Source organism: Phyllobates terribilis, unplaced genomic scaffold, assembly GCF_046119375.1.
Source record: "Phyllobates terribilis strain yellow unplaced genomic scaffold, ASM4611937v1 Scaffold_1__5_contigs__length_1240528914, whole genome shotgun sequence".
Lineage (NCBI taxonomy): Eukaryota > Metazoa > Chordata > Amphibia > Anura > Dendrobatidae > Phyllobates > Phyllobates terribilis.
The window spans coordinates 373,239,585-373,257,402 of record NW_027362761.1 but is presented as its reverse complement, the minus strand read 5'-3'; the positions used below and the strand labels follow the sequence as shown (position 1 = coordinate 373,257,402).

Below are 17,818 nucleotides of genomic sequence, written 5' to 3'. Positions count from 1 at the left end.
TTCCTCTAGCTATAATCATAAAATGCTCATATTATAATCAGCATATAACCATTCTGACACGGATTTTCAAAGTAAGTTCACCAGTCTCCTCAGGTCCAAAAGATCGATTTAATGATGGATGCAGTTGGTATTGTGAAATCATGTGACTGATCCCCTTTAAGCAATTGTCCTATAGACAACGGGATCTCTATTTTTAGGAGAAGGAAAATCTTTACGTTTCCTTATACGTAAATCCAGTAGTGTTTTTAGTGTGTCAATAAGTGAATCTCATAAACAGTCAAATCAACTCAGTGAGCTCACGACCTGTGTATGCCAAATGTGTGTCTCTGGTCGGTACTTATCCTAAAAGGTTTCCTTCTGCTGTACGCTTTGGGCTTAAAGGATTTGTCCACTTTATTGTAACAAATGTGTTGAGGACGTGATTATTTTATGGCACTTACCACTATATAAGTATTACAAGTTCACTTGATAATGCAGCCTTCATCATAGACTATACAGCTCCAATTTTCAATATGGCCACTGGTAGAGGAACGTGTGACCCCAGACCGGTCCATGACCTCCTCCAATTAAAAACAGCTTTACCACTTGGGGTGTTTTTCAACCCTTTAAATAGTTCCTGTTCCTTTAGATAGTGTGCTCTTATGGCAGAGCCTGCTCTCCTCTCATCTTGGTGGTTCTTATTCTTATTACTTGTCAGTTTGTTTCCGCCTTTATCTGTAAAACTCTTGGGACTCTATTAGGATTATATGAACTACAGGTTACTGTAGTATTGCTATGGAAGTGCTGTGCCCCCCCCCCCCCCCTGTAAACAGTCTAAAGCAGGGGGCGCAGTCTTCTTTAAAGGGAACCTGTCAGTAAAAAAACACTATTAACCTGCATATATAGGGTTAATCTGCAGGTTAATAGCGTTCTGAACCTGCCCTACGCCTGCACTTAGAGCCCCACTGCCAGGAGGAAATAAAGTTTATTCCTCCCAGCAGGCTTACTCTTTCAGTCAAGGGGGAGGCGCGGGTTCAGTCACTGCTCTGTGTATAGGGAGTAGTGGCTGTAACTGTGCCCCTGACACTGACTGACAGCTGGCTGTAATGAAGAGCTACTGTCAGTCAGTGGCGGGGGGCGCAGTTACAGTCAGTACTCCCTATACATTGAGCAGTGACTGAACCTGTGCCGGAACCGCCCCTGTGACTGAAACCCGAATGCTGCCGGGGGGAATGAAGTTCATTTCCTCCTGGCAGTGGGGCTCTAAGTGCAGGCGCCGGGTAGGTTCAGAACACTATTAACCCCATATCTGCAGGTATCCAGTATCCATACTTTCAAAGAACCTTTATAATGTGATAGAGTCATTATTCAACAGTTAGAAGTTTTGATCAGTCAGGGCTTGGGTGCGGAGACCCCGCTAGTTCCTAAAATGGAAAGTCTTTAAACCTATCATCTCCAAGGAGGACAGCGTTCAACTGAGCACCTCTGCTCCTTCCTTTTAGCAATCAGGGGGATCTAAGCATCTGACCCTTGACCAAACAACACTGACATCTCACTTTTTTTGAAAATGAAATGACACTTCAAATAAAGTTCTATAATCACACTGGAAATACTGAGAACAGTAAAGTAATCAGCAGCTATAAGACAACATAGCACCACAGTACCTGGCATGCATCTCCCACAGTTTTGTACCCATTCTTTGATCCCATGTGCAGGTTAAACCTTCCTCTCCTCCAGAAACCACCTTCCAGTCATCCATCTGCACTGCGGAGACTCCCAATTGATGGGCATAGAAGGAACAGAGGGACTTGCTACAACGGAGGTCATGTACACGCACCCTGCAATTTACAAAATCAGATATTCACACAGGTAAATAGGAAAAAAACCTCAGAAACAATAATGTGGTTTGTGCCCTGAACTGTAATTCAGATATGAAAGAAACTGAAGCACATCCACCTGCTACTCGCTGCCATGAGATCCATTAGTAAACTATGGCTGAAAGTGAACCCAAGTGTGGACAGAATTCATCGGAAAGAGTCCAAATCCAGATGCATTAGCCCAGATTTGCAGTTTTTGGCATAAACGGTGTCAAACACCCATCTCCCCCAACCCGCAAATGACCAGAACAAATTTTCATCATTTCTTATCATTTGCTAAATTTGGAAAGTGGTATGGTCTTTTTTTTACGTTTCTGTAGATAAAGCCATATGAGGGCTTGTTTTTTGAGGGACAAGTTGTAATTTTCGATGACACCATCCATTTTACCATACAAAGTACTTAAAGACAGGAAAAAAAAGTCTGATCAGGATGAAATGGTGAAAAACACCTTCACGTAGTTTGGCCAGGTATACGGACTGCAATGCCCAGACTGACTGCAAATCCTCCGACCCGAACCCACAGCTCCATATGTTCTATGAAGCTGTAAATTTTGGTCGGAAGAACCACAGTCACTATGGGCACTGCAGTCCGTATACGGACCATAAAATATGCTTGTGTGAACATGGCTTAACTGATCCAGAAAAAAAAGTCTCACTCACCAACGCCCATACAGGATGCTAATAGCACAATGGGTTTTGCCAGATAGAATGGACCTAGATGTGGTTGTAGATCACATCGGATTATATGGGTACGATTATTAGGACTGGCACCATAAGGGAGCGCAGTACAGTATGTGGTACAATCAATGGATACAGGGATATTTATAAGCATGAATCTAGCACCACCACAGCACTGATAATGGGCACTTTGAATATGGCACTGATAATGGACCCAGTCAGGGCCACACTGGAGCTGAAACTAAGCTCTGGCAATTGAGAGCCTACAGGCCCACCCAATGCGTGGTGAATGTGAAATATTTTCGTGCATTTGTGTGCTATGGCTGATTTGGGTATATGTCACATTTTTTAAATAAAACTTGCTGTAAAGTGCAATCTATCATCGACAGATAAAACTGAATTGACATGATGTAGAATATAAATTTTCCTCCAAGAAAATGTTAATTTCTTTCAACTGGAGGGACGGACATATTGTGATATAGAGCTCCATGATTCCCAAAATGCTATGCTTCACAGTACAAGAAAAGTGAATAAGATATTTGAAATCTCATGGAAAAGCAGCGTATTGTTTCCTTGCAGATATGAAGCAGCGTCATGTTTGCAGCTTCTATTCTTTCAGCATTTTACAGTATTTTTCACAGGGCTGTGGAGTCGGAGTCCATTTTGGTGGTGTCGGAATCTGCATAAAATGGTGGACCGACTCCTAAAATATATAATAAATTGGGTACAGTAGTAGAGTTGAGCCACCCCCGTAGTGTTCGAGTTCGGTTCGTCGAACACCCGTATGTTCGAACTGTTCGTCGAACACCTTCGAACACCGTTAAAACCAATGGCAGGCAAACAAAAACACATAGAAACACATAGAAAACACCTTCAAAGGTGTCCAAAAGCTGACAAACTGCTCAGAAGACACAACTAACACATGGAAAAGTGACAAGTACATATAGTCATGCGAAAAGAAAAGAGGTGGAGGAGTAAAAGGAGGGGGAGACACAGATATAGGCATGTCATGCCCTTCTAAAACCAAAAAAGTGCGAAGCTGACACAGCCAGTCCGTTCTTGCCCGTGCGACCTCCGTGTCGCCGGGTTTGTGCCAGAGCTGCGGTGGACCCTGACGGCCAGCCCCCCTCTCTCAATACTGGTGCCTGTCCGCTGGTGGGTCGAGCGAGCCCCCTTGCGGTGGAGGCAGCTCTAAGCTTTTTAATTTAAATTGTCTCTGTAATTTGAATGACTACACTTTAAATCCTTTTACAAGGATCTATTGGAGGGCAAGTCTGATGCCAGCAGCCACGGGAATTCCAGCTCCAGTAGCGTCCACTAAAGCTGCTGCAGTTAAAAAGCTTTTATAAGGATCGAGCTTGGCGGTCCACCGCAAGGCGTCCTACCGCCAGTCCCAGCCCCCGTGCCTTGGGGTGCCTCCCCGATGCTCTTCACTGAGTGTCCCGGGGGCCCGAAGCATTTCCTTTGAAAAAATTAAGTGTCCAAACTACAGGTGGTGTAGCTTGCTTAACAGGTGGGATAATCCGCTGACTAGCAGACACTGCTACTAGGTCCAAAGTATTTCCTGGGCTAGATGCAGTTAAAAATTTGTAATTAGATCTACAGGCGGTGGCTACTCCGCTGTCTAGCAGACACTGCTACTAGGCCCAAAGTATTGCCTGGGCTAGATGCAGTTAAAAATTTGTAATTAGATACTCTCGTTGGATGCTGTGAAAGCATTCCATAGAGTTTCCTGGCACGCCATATATTATTCTCTTAAAAAGCTTGGGGTAGGGGTCTAGGGGACCCTTTTATAGCCAAAATCATGGCCCTGTATCGCAACCCGTCAGCTAGGCTGAAGATAAATGGAACATTTTCATCACCTTTCATAATCACCAAAGGGACAAGGCAGGGATGTCCTCTGTCCCCTCTCTTATACATCCTAGTGATGGAGCACCTGCTCTCATCAATTCGCGATAACCTCAATATTAGGTGGATTGAGGTGGGAGGCACCGAGTACAAGTGCTCTGCATTTGCTGATGATGTCCTAGTATATATCACTCAATCACATATATCCATCCCTGCTGTTATGGCTGAAATAGATCACTTTGTTACATGGTCATATTTTAAAAGCAATGCAGCGAAGTCTGAGGCCCTCGATGTCTCCCTCCCCAAATCCATACAGGATTCCATCCAGTCCAACTTTCCCTTTGCCTGGCCCTCACAGGGTATCAAATACTTAGGAATTCGTATTCATAGAGACCTCTCCCGTCTATTTTATCTTAATTTTGGGCCCTTTATTGAACAACTCCATAAAGATCTTACTTCTTGGACGGTGAAGGATTTTTCCTGGTTCGGCTGAATAAGTATACTAAAAATGAACGTCCTACCTAAACTCTTATACCTCTTCCAAACCATTCCCGTGGTAATTCCCTCAAATTTTTGGAAAAGACTACGCAGTAGCTTTTAGTCTCCCCAGGATGACACAGGTGGGGCAGATGGTGGTTGTCCCGGCCCGCTAGGCCGCATTGTAGTACAGTGAGCTTCGCACTGCGACTTATGCTTCATATCCATGTGACGGTTCATGCATGAAGTACTCAAACTATGTATTTTTTGGCCTCTACTTAGCTTTTGGTGACAAATGTTACAGATAACCCGAGTTGGGTCATCCTTAGCGATCTGAAAAAATGCACAGGCTATGCAAGGTTTAGAGCCCATGCGACCTGAAGAGCCACCACGACTTGTGGTCAGAGGCAGAGTTGTGTTTGAGGATGCAGTTGTTGACGTGCTTCCAGTACTATGTCTCTGTCCAAGAAGGCGCAACCTGACCTCGTCGTCACTAGCATCCTCCTCCACCTCCTCTGCTGACCTCATCGACTGGCTGACTGTGGGTTCACAGTAAGTGGGATCTGCAACCTTGTCATCATCACCCTGTGTGTTCTCACACCCGTCGTCCTCAGAGCCAACCTCTTCCTGCCCTGACAAAAAAACTCAAAAAACTTGCCCTGACAAATCTGATCGCCTTCTACAAGGAGGTGAGCTCACAACTGGACCGGGGAGAGTCAGTGGATGTTGTATACCTTGACTTCTCCAAAGCGTTTGATACCGTGCCACACAAAAGGTTGGTATATAAAATGAGAATGCTTGATCTGGGGGATAATGTGTGCAAGTGGGTAAATAGCTGGCTGAGTGATAGAAAGCAGAGGGTGGTTATCAATGGAGTAAGCTCAGGGTGTTTCAGGGTTACTAGCGGGGTGCCTCAAGGGTCTGTCTTGGGCCCTATATTATTTAATATATTTATTAATGATCTAGTGGAAGGGTTGCATAGTAAAATAGCAATATTTGCAGATGATACTAAACTTTGTAAAGTAGTTAATACAGATGAGGATAGGGCACAGCTACAGGAGGATTTAGATAAATTGGGGAGTTGGGCCAAAAAATGGCAAATGGGGTTCAATGCCGATAAATGTAAGGTCATGCACATGGGAAAGAAAAACAGCAGTCACCCATACATATTAAATGGGAAACCGTTGGGGAAATCTGACATGGAGAAGGACCTGGGCGTCTTGGTTAACAGCAAATTAAATTGGAGTGCCCAGTGTCAGGCAGCAGCTGCGAAGGCAAATAGAGTCATGGCATGCATCAGAAGAGGAATAGGGGCATATGATGAGAACATTGTTCTTCCTCTGTATAAAGCGCTGGTAAGGCCGCACTTAGAATATTGTGCACAGTTCTGGGCTCCGGTGCTCAGAAAAGACATATTGGAGCTAGAGAGGGTACAAAGGAGGGCGACTAAGGTAATAAAGAGAATGGAGGGACTAGAATACCCAGAGAGGTTGTCAAAATTAGGCCTATTTACGTTGGAAACGAGAAGGCTTAGGGGAGACCTCATAAACATGTATAAATACATCAGGGGGCAGTACAGAGATCTCTCCCATGACCTGTTTATACCAAGGATGGTGACAAAGACGAGGGGGCACACTATGCGTCTGGAGGAAAGGAGGTTCCTGCACCAGCATAGAAGGGGATTCTTTACAGTCAGAGCCGTGAGACTCTGGAAGTGGAAGTGGTGATGTCCAACTCACTTAATGAGTTCAAGAGAGGCCTGGACGCCTTTCTTGAGGACAATAAAATTACATCTTATGCTTAGTGATAGTTAATTAATCCAGGGATTTAATCTGACTGCCAGATTGGAGTCGGGAAGTGATTTTTTCCTCAGTGATGTAAATTGGCCTATACCGCATGTTTTTTTTTTGCCTTCCCCTGGATCAACGCTGCGGAATAGCTGCAGTGCACAAGAAATAGGCTGAACTGGATGGAGGCTTGTCTTTTTTCAGCCTTATAAACTATGTAACTATGTAACTCAAGTTGTCGCTCCAATCAGGTATTTGAGTCTCATCATCGTCTTCCTCATTGTCTCCACCAACAGGAGTTATAGTTTGGGAACGAGGGTCTACATTATGGTCAGAACCTTCTGCGTCTGGTCCTGGATCCGACTCATAAAGATTCTGGGCATCAGTGCAGATCATTTCCATGTCTGGATTCACAGAAGCTCTGGAGCCGACCTCTGATTCCCAGGCTATAGTATGAGTAAACAGCTCTGCAGACTCAACCATCTGTTCTACCCCATACTCAGACGGGCAGCTGGAGACTTGGGAGCTGTGAGGAAGCAAGTGCGATTGGGGTGACAGCTCTGAGGACTGGAGTATTTGTGATGTTGAAGTTGAGGTGGAGGAGAGCCCACTTAAAGGAGCACTTGATATCCGTTGAAGCACCTGTTTTTGTGCCTCATCAGGAATTTGTAGTGATTGGCGTGGCCGTAAGAAAGGGATCGTATCACATTGTCCGCTAAAAGAAGTAGACATCTTAGTTTGGCTGGAACATGGTCTTTCTTCTGCAGATGTTACTGTTGCTTTAACACCTACCCCATGGACACAACCTTTTTTGCCCTTCCCAACACACCTATTCCCCTTTCCACCAGCAGCAGGCCTTATTCCACTGATTTTGGTGCTTAACTAATTGACAACTCTGGAATTGTTTGCACAAAAAACGATGGATGGGAACCGAGCCAAACTGAGTGGCCAAACTGTGGTATTAGCCCAAAAGGATTGGCTGGGTTAGATGCAGTAAAACAAATTTATTACATACACAAGTGGTGGAGCTTAGTATAGTTGGACTAATAGAATGAGTCCCACACACTGCTACAAGCCAAAAATTATTTTCCGAGCTAGATGCAGCTAAAAATTATTTGTAATTTGCAAGCTGGTGGAGCTTAGTATAGATGGACTAAGAATAAGTCCCACACACTGCTACAAGCCCAAAATTATTTTCAGAGCTAGATGCAGATAAAATTATTTGTAATTTGCAAGCTGGTGGAGCTTAGTATAGATGGACTAAGAATAAGTCCCACACACTGCTACAAGCCCAAAATTATTTTCCGAGCTAGATGCAGATAAAAATTATTTGTAATTTGCAAGCTGGAGGAGCTTTGTATAGATGGACTAAGAATAAGTCCCACACACTGCTACAAGCCCAAAATTATTTTCCGAGCTAGATGCAGCTAAAAATTATTTGTAATTTGCAAGCTGGTGGAGCTTATTATAGATGAACTAAGAATAAGTCCCACACACTGCTACAAGCCCAAAATTATTTTCTGAGCTAGATGCAGCTAAAATTATTTGTAATTTGCAAGCTGGTGGAGCTTAGTATAGATGGACTAAGAATAAGTCCCACACACTGCTACAAGCCCAAAATTATTTTCTGAGCTAGATGCAGCTAAAATTATTTGTAATTTGCAAGCTGGTGGAGCTTAGTATAGATGGACTAAGAATAAGTCCCACACACTGCTACAAGCCCAAAATTATTTTCCGAGCTAGATGCAGATAAAAATTATTTGTAATTTGCAAGCTGGAGGAGCTTTGTATAGATGGACTAAGAATAAGTCCCACACACTGCTACAAGCCCAAAATTATTTTCCGAGCTAGATGCAGCTAAAAATTATTTGTAATTTGCAAGCTGGTGGAGCTTATTATAGATGAACTAAGAATAAGTCCCACACACTGCTACAAGCCCAAAATTATTTTCTGAGCTAGATGCAGCTAAAAATTATTTGTAATTTGCAAGCTGGTGGAGCTTAGTATACGTGGACTAAGAATAAGTCCCACACACTGCTACAAGCCCAAAATTATTTTCAGAGCTAGATGCAGATAAAATTATTTGTAATTTACAAGCTGGTGGAGCTTAGTATAGATGGACTAAGAATAAGTCCCACACACTGCTACAAGCCCAAAATTATTTTCTGAGCTAGATGCAGCTAAAATTATTTGTAATTTGCAAGCTGGTGGAGCTTAGTATAGATGGACTAAGAATAAGTCCCACACACTGCTACAAGCCCAAAATTATTTTCCGAGCTAGATGCAGATAAAAAATATTTGTGATTTGCAAGCTGGAGGAGCTTAGTATAGATGGCCTAATAGAATGATGCTATGCCCAAAAGGCTTTACTTGGCTAGGTGCAGTAAAAAAATTGTATTCTATACACACAGGTGGTGTAGCTTGCAACACAGGTACGCTACTCCACTGACTAACACACACTGCAAGAGGCCAAAAAGGATTTGCTTAGCTAGATTTAGCCAAATGCTGTGAAAAACACTTGCACAGCACTGGCACAGACCTGCCTGGCAAAAAGTCCTAGGAAATGCTGTAACCTAGTCCTCAAAAGGACTGCAATTACAATTAGTCCCTACTCCCAACCTATCTATTTAAGAGCACAGACCTGCCTGCTAAAAGTCGTAGGAAATGCTGTAACCTAGTCCTCAAAAGGACTGCAATCACAACTATTCCCTACTCCCAAGCTATCTGTATATTTCTCATAAAATTGGCTTGAAATTAACACTGAAAGTATAGCGCACACAGCAACAGCGGTGCCGTCTAACACGCAGCTGCAGCAGTGAGAAAATGGTGGCGACGGGGAAAATGGCTGGGTCTTATAGGGCAAGGACATGTGACATACACAGCCAATGACACATGCCCTTGCTTGTGTGAAAAAAAGCAGTTCGCTCCGTGTGTGCGCTGCTGATAGGCTGACAGATTGCACCTCCCCACTGTAAATGCGGGAAAGAGGAAAAAAAAATGGAGATCTTCATTATTTATGCAGAGATCCTTCCCCTGCTCCGCTGTACACTCAAACTGCGTATTAACATTGATTATCAGCATTACTGTGAAAAAATCCAGTTATGATTTTGGTGCACGAACAGTTATCGAACATAACCTCGAACAGCCGAATTTTTTTCAAATCGTTCGTGTTCGCCGAACGGCTCGAACACCGCCCAAAACAGCTCGAATTTGAGATTGGCGAACAGTTCGAGTCGAACACCGCTCATCTCTATACAGTAGTACAATGCTGTATATGCTGTATATTTTTTCATAAGAATTTGGAAAAGTTATGAAATGTCCTATAAATGTCTGTTCTGTTCCTGATCTAAGAATCTCGGCTTTTAGTTGAGATGAATCTGTTCTCTAGCCTTAAAATAATTCAATCAGATTTGAGGTCATCTATGAAGGAAAATCTGATGGAGGCGATGCGATTTCTCAGAACAAATTCATAGATTGCACAAATGTTATTCAGTACATTTTTGTTGAAAACTGTTTTTCCCACTTACTGCATAGTGCATTGCATATTTACAATTTATTAAAAGTTTTTTTTGTTCTAAAGTTGTATTCTAATAAATACACTGCTCAAAAAAAATAAAGGGAACACTTAAACAACAGAATATAACTCCAAGTATGGGTATGTGCACACGATGCAGAAATGAAGCAGAAAATTTCTGCATCATTTCTGCATCTCCCTGGCAGAAAAAACGCATGCAGATTGTGCATGCGTTTTTCCTGCGGAATACATGCGGATTCACATGCGTTTCCGCATGTGGATTGACAAGCGCTTTCCAGGCGATTTTAGCATCACTTGGAAAGTGCTTGACAATTAGGTCACACTATATAAATCCATGCAAACAGCATGGATTTATATAGTGTGACCCGAGAGAGTGTATATACTTACCTCCGATGGCCCGCGCTGTCCTGCTCAATCCATTCTCCCTCGCCGGCAACTTTGAATTGAAAGACCTGCCGACGTCAGCGTCACGTGACCCGTCACATGACTCTGATGTCAGCGCAGGTCCTACAACTCACTGCAAGTGCCGGGAACCAAGCAGGAGCGGTGCGCGGGCCGACAGATGGTAAGTATATATATATTTTTTATTTTATTCTTGTTTTACAGCTTTTTTAATGGTACCTGGGTGTGGATGAGACTCTCCTCTCCTCCACACCCGGGTACCATCCGCATATTAGAACGCGCCAATAATGCAAGTACAGATGCAGTCTTGCGGAATTGGCGCGTTCTAATGCAAGTCAATGGCGGCGAAAACGCCGCGTTTACGCAAAATTAATTGACATGCTGCGGATTTTTGAGCGCAGCGTTTACGCTGCGTAAAAATCCGCATCATGGGCACAGCACATGCGGATTTCAATTGGGGATCATTGCTGCCCTTCTACCATGCGTTTTTAATGCGTTTCCGCGGCGTTTACGCAACTGCAAAAACGCCGCGGAAACGCATTAAATACGCATCGTGTGAACTTAGCCTAAATCAAACTTCTGTGAAATCAAACTGTCCACTTAGGACGCAACATTGATTGACAATCAATTTCACATGCTGTTGTGCAAATGGAATAGACAATAGATGGAAATTATTGGCAATTATCAAGACACCCTCAATAAAGGAGTGGTTCTGTGTAGCATCGGCGTCTCTGCCCCTTGCTAGGCAGAGACGCCGTCCCTCTCACCTCCCCGCTTCTGGCGCGGCGTCCTCCAGCGCTTCTCTCCCCGCTGCTTCCGGCACGCGCTCCTTCCCCGGCTCTGTGCTTAGGGCGCGCGCGCGCTCCCCCTCTCTTAATGGGGCCGCGCGCGCCGTCCTAAGGAGTCCCCGGCCAATGGCCGGAGGACCTCACCATATATAAGGCACCTCCTCCAAAATGGAGGTGCCTGAGCAATGTTGTTGCAAAGTCTTTCAACTCTGCTTCAGCCCTCAGGTCCCGTTACCAGTTACCTGCCAGTCACCTGCCAGATTCCTGCTTGATACCTGCCTGATATCTGCTTACCTGCTTGCAATCCTGTGGTCCGACAGTCTGCCTACCAGCACCTGCCAGTCTGTCTATGGATCAGTCCGTCTGCGGACCAGGAAGTACCTGCCAGATACTTGCCTGCCTGCCCAGAGACTCTTGCCCGCTCACCTGGGAGCGCTCACCTGCTACCTGCCTGCTAGCCTACCTGGAGGCTCTGCTGTCACTTGCCGTGACCACCTGCCTGTCCAGAGACTCTCGCCCGCTCACCTGGGAGCGCTCACCTGCTACCTGCCTGCTAGCCTATCTAGAGACTCTTTCCCTGCTGTCACTTGCCGTGACCACCTGCCCTTCTACCCAGAGACTGTCCCCGTCACTTGCCGTGACCTCCTGCCCTTCTACCCAGAGACTGTCCCCGTCATTTGCCGTGACCTCCTGCCCTTCTACCCAGAGACTGTCCCTGTCACTTGCCGTGACTACCTTCCCGCCTTCCCTGGGAGCCACCTGCCTCCTTACAAAGACTGCCCCTTTGTATAATAGCTCAGAGGTTCCACCTCCCAGACTTGTAACAGTTTGCTCGGGCCATGGAACCCGGTGGCACCCAAGCTCCCTTGCTCTCTGACCTATACCATGAAGTCTCCTGTCAGAGATCCCAGCAGGAGTCCATCCTGAACCACCTGCGGAATGTCAACTCCCGCCTGGACACACTGTCTGCTCCACCAGCAACCACCGCTAGTGTCACGACTCGCACCCCGGCAGCGCCGCTGCCCACCAATACCATTGCATCCTGCCCCGGACCCCGGCTTTCCGCACCTCCTCGCTTCGGAGGCGACCCCGTTCAAGCTCGGGGCTTCATAAACCAGTGCACCCTGCACTTTGAACTCTTGGTTCACCAGTTTATCTCCGACCGGGCCAAAGTGGCATTCATCATGTCCCATCTCACTGGGGAGGCACTGGCATGGCTTAACCCCCTGTGGGAGAGAGGGGACCCCCTGGTGTCCGACCTGTCGTCTTTCCTCACTGCTTTCCGGAGAGTCTTCGATGAACCGGGACGAAAGACCTCATCTGCCTCCTCTTTGCTATGTCTCCGCCAAGGGAGTCTCACCGTGGACCAATATGCCATACGGTTCCGCACCCTCGCTTCTGAGCTTGCCTGGGATAATGAGGCCCTGGTGTCCGTCTTCTGGGAGGGTCTTTCCGGTCGGATTAAAGATGAGCTCGCCGGTCGGGACATTCCTACCACCCTGGATGACCTGGTGTCGCTGGCTACATGGATTGACATCCGGTTTCAAGAATGCACCAAAGAGACCACCCGTGAGAGAAGGTTTCCCCGCCTAGCTCCTACTTTCCAGAAACCTGTCTCCTCTTCTGTCACTCCCCGGGCGCACTCACCCGAGTCCATGCAGATCGACCAGACCAAGATGGTCAAGTCTCGCCAAGAGTCACGCCGAGCCGAGGGGAGCTGCTTCTATTGTGGCAGTAAGGAGCACCTGATTAGTTCCTGCCCGGAGAGGCCGGGAAACTCCAGTGTCTAGGACCGCTCGGAGAGGTCGCCCTAGACAAAAATAAGTCCTCTCTAACACTGACTTTGTCTGTATCTATCTCCTGGGGAGAGAACCGTCATTTTGAACTCGCCCACCTGGATTCTGGATCCGCTGGAAACCTCATCTCCCAGTTCCTGGTTGAGAAATACCGTATTCCCACCAAGTCTCTGGCTGAACCTTTGTCAGTCGCCTCCGTGGATGGAAGACTCCTTCCGGTGACCATCCTGCTCGTCACGGAACCCATAACCCTGCAGGTGGGAATGCTGCACTCTGAGGTAATCTCCTTCCATGTGTTGCCCGGACTTTCCCACTCCCTATTGCTAGGACTACCTTGGCTCCAGTCACATGAACTCGTGCTGAACTGGCATTCCAGTGAAGTACTCCGGTGTGGGCTGGCCTGCCATAAGACTTGCCTGGTTCCGGTTCGTCCTCCACCTACCCCAGCTAATTTACCCGGTCTTCCGGCTCCTTACTGGCCCTATACTGACGTCTTCGGTAAAAAGGAAGCAGAGACATTGCCACCTCATAGGCCATATGATTGCCCGATCGACCTGGTACCTGGCGCCACTCCACCCCGTGGGCGTATTTATCCGTTGTCTGCGGATGAAACCCGGGCCATGTCTGAGTACATAGAGGAGAATCTGGCCAGGGGATTCATCCGGAAGTCTACTTCCCCGGCTGGAGCCGGATTCTTCTTTGTCAAAAAAAAGGATGGCTCGCTACGCCCCTGTATTGACTATAGAGGACTCAATCAGATCACGGTTAAAAATAAATACCCCCTTCCGCTCATCTCTGAGTTATTTGATCGCCTTAAAGGCGCCAGGATCTTTTCCAAGCTGGATCTACGTGGTGCGTATAACCTGGTCCGTATCCGTCAGGGAGACGAGTGGAAAACGGCATTTAATACCCGAGACGGACACTATGAGTACCGTGTGATGCCATTCGGTCTCTGCAATGCTCCCGCCGTCTTCCAAGAACTGGTCAACGACATCTTCCGTGACCTTCTTTACTCCTGCGTGGTGGTATACCTGGACGACATCTTGGTCTTCTCTCCGGATCTTCCCACACACCGGAGGGATGTTCGTCAGGTCCTGCTTAGGCTCAGGCAGAACCACCTCTATGCTAAATACGAGAAGTGCCTTTTTGAGCAGACCTCTCTTCCATTCCTGGGCTATATTATCTCCCAGACAGGCTTGTGAATGGATCCCGAGAAGCTCTCTGCTGTCCTAAAGTGGCCCCGTCCGGAGGGCTTGAAGGCGATACAGCGATTCCTGGGCTTCGCCAATTACTATAGTCTCTTCATTCCTCACTTCTCGTCTCGGACTGCGCCCATATCTGCGCTCACCCGTAAGGGAGCAAATCCCAACGTATGGCCACCCGAAGCTGAGGAGGCCTTCCTTTCCCTGAAGCAAGCCTTCTCCTCTGCCCCTGTGCTGCACCGTCCGGACTGCAACAAACAGTTCTACCTGGAGGTTGATGCTTCCTCCTCTGGAGCCGGAGCGGTGCTCACCCAAAAGTCTTCATCCGGGAGAATGGTAACCTGCGGCTTTTTCTCTAAAATCTTCTCCTCCTCCGAGCGCAATTACTCCATAGGAGACCGAGAACTGTTAGCCGTTAAATTGGCGCTGGAGGAGTGGCGTTACCTGCTTGAAGGGGCTCTATACCCGGTGATCATCTACTCGGATCACAAAAACCTGGCATATCTCCAAAATGCCCAGAGACTTAATCCACGTCAGGCTCGGTGGTCTTTGTTTTTTGCCCGCTTCGATTTCATCCTTCATTTCCGCCCGGCAGACAAGAATGTCAAAGCTGATGCCTTGTCCCGATCCTTCCTGTCCTCCGACCAAGAGGAGGAGCCTATGCACATTATCGACCCCTCCAAGGTGATGAATGTGGCCCCCTTGGATTTGACTCGTCTTCCACCCGACAAGACGTTCGTGACGCCTCCTGACCGTGAGAAGGTTCTTCGCTGGGGTCATTCTTCTAAACTAGCTGGCCATGCCGGCCAAAAAAAAACCTTCCTACTCATTTCCCGACATTACTGGTGGTCTACCCTGCGTAAGGATGTGGTAGACTTCGTCTCTGCCTGTTCATCTTGTGGCCGCAACAAAGTTCCCAGACACTTACCAGCTGGTCATCTCCTGCCGCTTCCCATACCTGTTGCCCCGTGGCTACACATCGCTATGGACTTCATTACCGATCTTCCCGTCTCTGCCGGATGTACTGCCATTTGGGTGATCGCGGACGGCTTTTCTAAAATGGCCCACTTCATTCCCCTGCCTGGTCTTCCGTCTGCACCTGAGCTGGCTAAGGACTTTATCCGGCATATCTTCCGTCTCCATGGCCTACCCCTCCACATCGTGTCGGATCGAGGGGTTCAGTTCACCTCACGCTTCTGGAGAGCCACATGTAAACTGCTGGATGTCACCCTGGACTTCTCCTCCGCTTACCACCCTCAGTCCAATGGTCAAGTGGAGCGGATCAATCAGATCCTTACCAGCTATCTCCGGCACTTTGTTAATGCCCACCATTCTGATTGGGTGGACCTCCTCCCTTGGGCCGAATTCTCTTACAATAACCACGAGAGTGAATCCTCTTCCAAATCCCCGTTCTTTATTGTCTTTGGCCAGCACCCCCGGATTCCGTTTCCCGTCTCCGCCTCTGTGGACAACCCTGCTGCGCAGTCTCTTGTCAGCGAGTTTTCTACCATTTGGGAGAGTACTAGGTCCACACTTCTTCAGTCCTCCGAGCGGATGAAGAGATATGCTGATAAGAGACGTCTGGATCCGCCTCAATTCCGTCCAGGAGACAAGGCTTGGCTCTCCTCCAAACATGTACGGCTCAAGATACCCTCCTACAAGTTAGGTCCTCGCTTCATCGGCCCATTCGAAATCCTCAGGCAAATAAATCCAGTGGCCTACAAATTAAAACTCCCGGCCACCTTATGGATTCCCAACTCCTTCCACGTATCTCTCCTCAAACCCGTTGTCTTTAACTCTTTTTCCAACAATCCAGGTACTCCACCTGCTCCGGTTTCCGCTGAAGACGTCTTTGAGGTAGAGAGTATTCTGGCCACCAAGAGGGTAAGAGGAAAGACCTTTTTTCTGGTAGATTGGAAGGGGTTTGGTCCTGAGGAGAGAACTTGGGAACCCAGGGAGAACATCAACGCCCCGCTTCTCCTTGAAAAATTTCTTTCTGGCCTAAAAAAGAGGGGGCCTAAGGGGGGGGTACTATAGCATCGGCGTCTCTGCCCCTTGCTAGGCAGAGATGCCGTCCCTCTCACCTCCCCGCTTCTGGCGTGGCGTCCTCCAGCGCTTCTCTCCCCGCTGCTTCCGGCACGCGCTCCTTCCCCGACTCTGTGCTTAGGGCGCGCGCGCGCTCCCCCTCTCTTAATGGGGCCGCGCGCACTGTCCTAAGGAGTCCCCAGCCAATGGCCGGAGGACCTCACCATATATAAGCCACCTCCTCCAAAATGGAGGTGCCCGAGCAATGTTGTTGCAAAGCCTTTCAACTCTGCTTCAGCCCTCAGGTCCCGTTACCAGTTACCTGCCAGTCACCTGCCAGATTCCTGCTTGATACCTGCCTGTTACCTGCCTGATATCTGCTTACCTGCTTGCAATCCTGTGGTCCGACAGTCTGCCTACCAGCACCTGCCAGTCTGTCTATGGATCAGTCCGTCTGCGGACCAGGAAGTACCTGCCAGATACCTGCCTGCCTGTCCAGAGACTCCTGCCCGCTCACCTGCTACTTGCCTGCTAGCCTACCTGGAGGCTCTGCTGTCACTTGCCGTGACCACCTGCCTGTCCAGAGACTCTCGCCCGCTCACCTGGGAGCGCTCACCTGCTACCTGCCTGCTAGCCTACCTGGAGGCTCTGCCGTCACTTTCCGTGACCACCTGCCTGTCCAGAGACTCTTGCCCGCTCACCTGGGAGCGTTCACCTGCTACCTGCCTGCTAGCCTACCTGGAGGCTCTGCCGTCACTTGCCGTGACCACCTGCCTGTCCAGAGACTCTTGCCCGCTCACCTGGGAGCGCTCACCTGCTACATGCCTGCTAGCCTACCTGGAGGCTCTGCTGTCACTTGCCGTGACCACCTGCCTGTCCAGAGACTCTTGCCCGCTCACCTGCTACCTGCCTGCTAGCCTATCTAGAGACTCTTTCCCTGCTGTCACTTGCCGTGACCACCTGCCCTTCTACCCAGAGACTGTCCCCGTCACTTGCCGTGACCTCCTGCCCTTCTACCCAGAGACTGTCCCCGTCACTTGCCGTGACCTCCTGCCCTTCTACCCAGAGACTGTCCCTGTCACTTGCCGTGACTACCTTCCCGCCTTCCCTGGGAGCCACCTGCCTCCTTACAAAGACTGCCCCTTTGTATAATAGCTCAGAGGTTCCACCTCCCAGACCCGTAACATTCTGCAGGTGGGGACCACAGACCACATCTCAGTACCAATGCTTTCTGGCTGATGTTTTGGTCACTTTTGAATGTTGGTTGTGCTTTCACACTCGTGGTAGCATGAGATGGACTCTACAACCCACATAAGTTGCTCAGGTAGTGCAGCTCATCCAGGATGGCACATCAATGCGAGCTGTGGCAAGAAGGTTTGCTGTGTCTGTCAGCGTAGTGTCCAGAGGCGGGAGGCGCTACCAGG

The 17,818-nt window shown here is 48.0% G+C and overlaps 1 protein-coding gene across 1 annotated transcript in view; it reads right to left on the bottom strand.

The window, feature by feature from the left end:
- The window catches only part of FBXW8 (F-box and WD repeat domain containing 8), a 182,165-nt gene that overhangs the window by 19,535 nt on the left and 144,812 nt on the right, over positions 1-17,818 (bottom strand). The window contains exon 9 of the mRNA XM_073676367.1: positions 1,644-1,817. Coding sequence (XP_073532468.1) covers positions 1,644-1,817 — 174 coding nt within the window. The remainder of the gene's footprint in view (positions 1-1,643; positions 1,818-17,818) is intronic.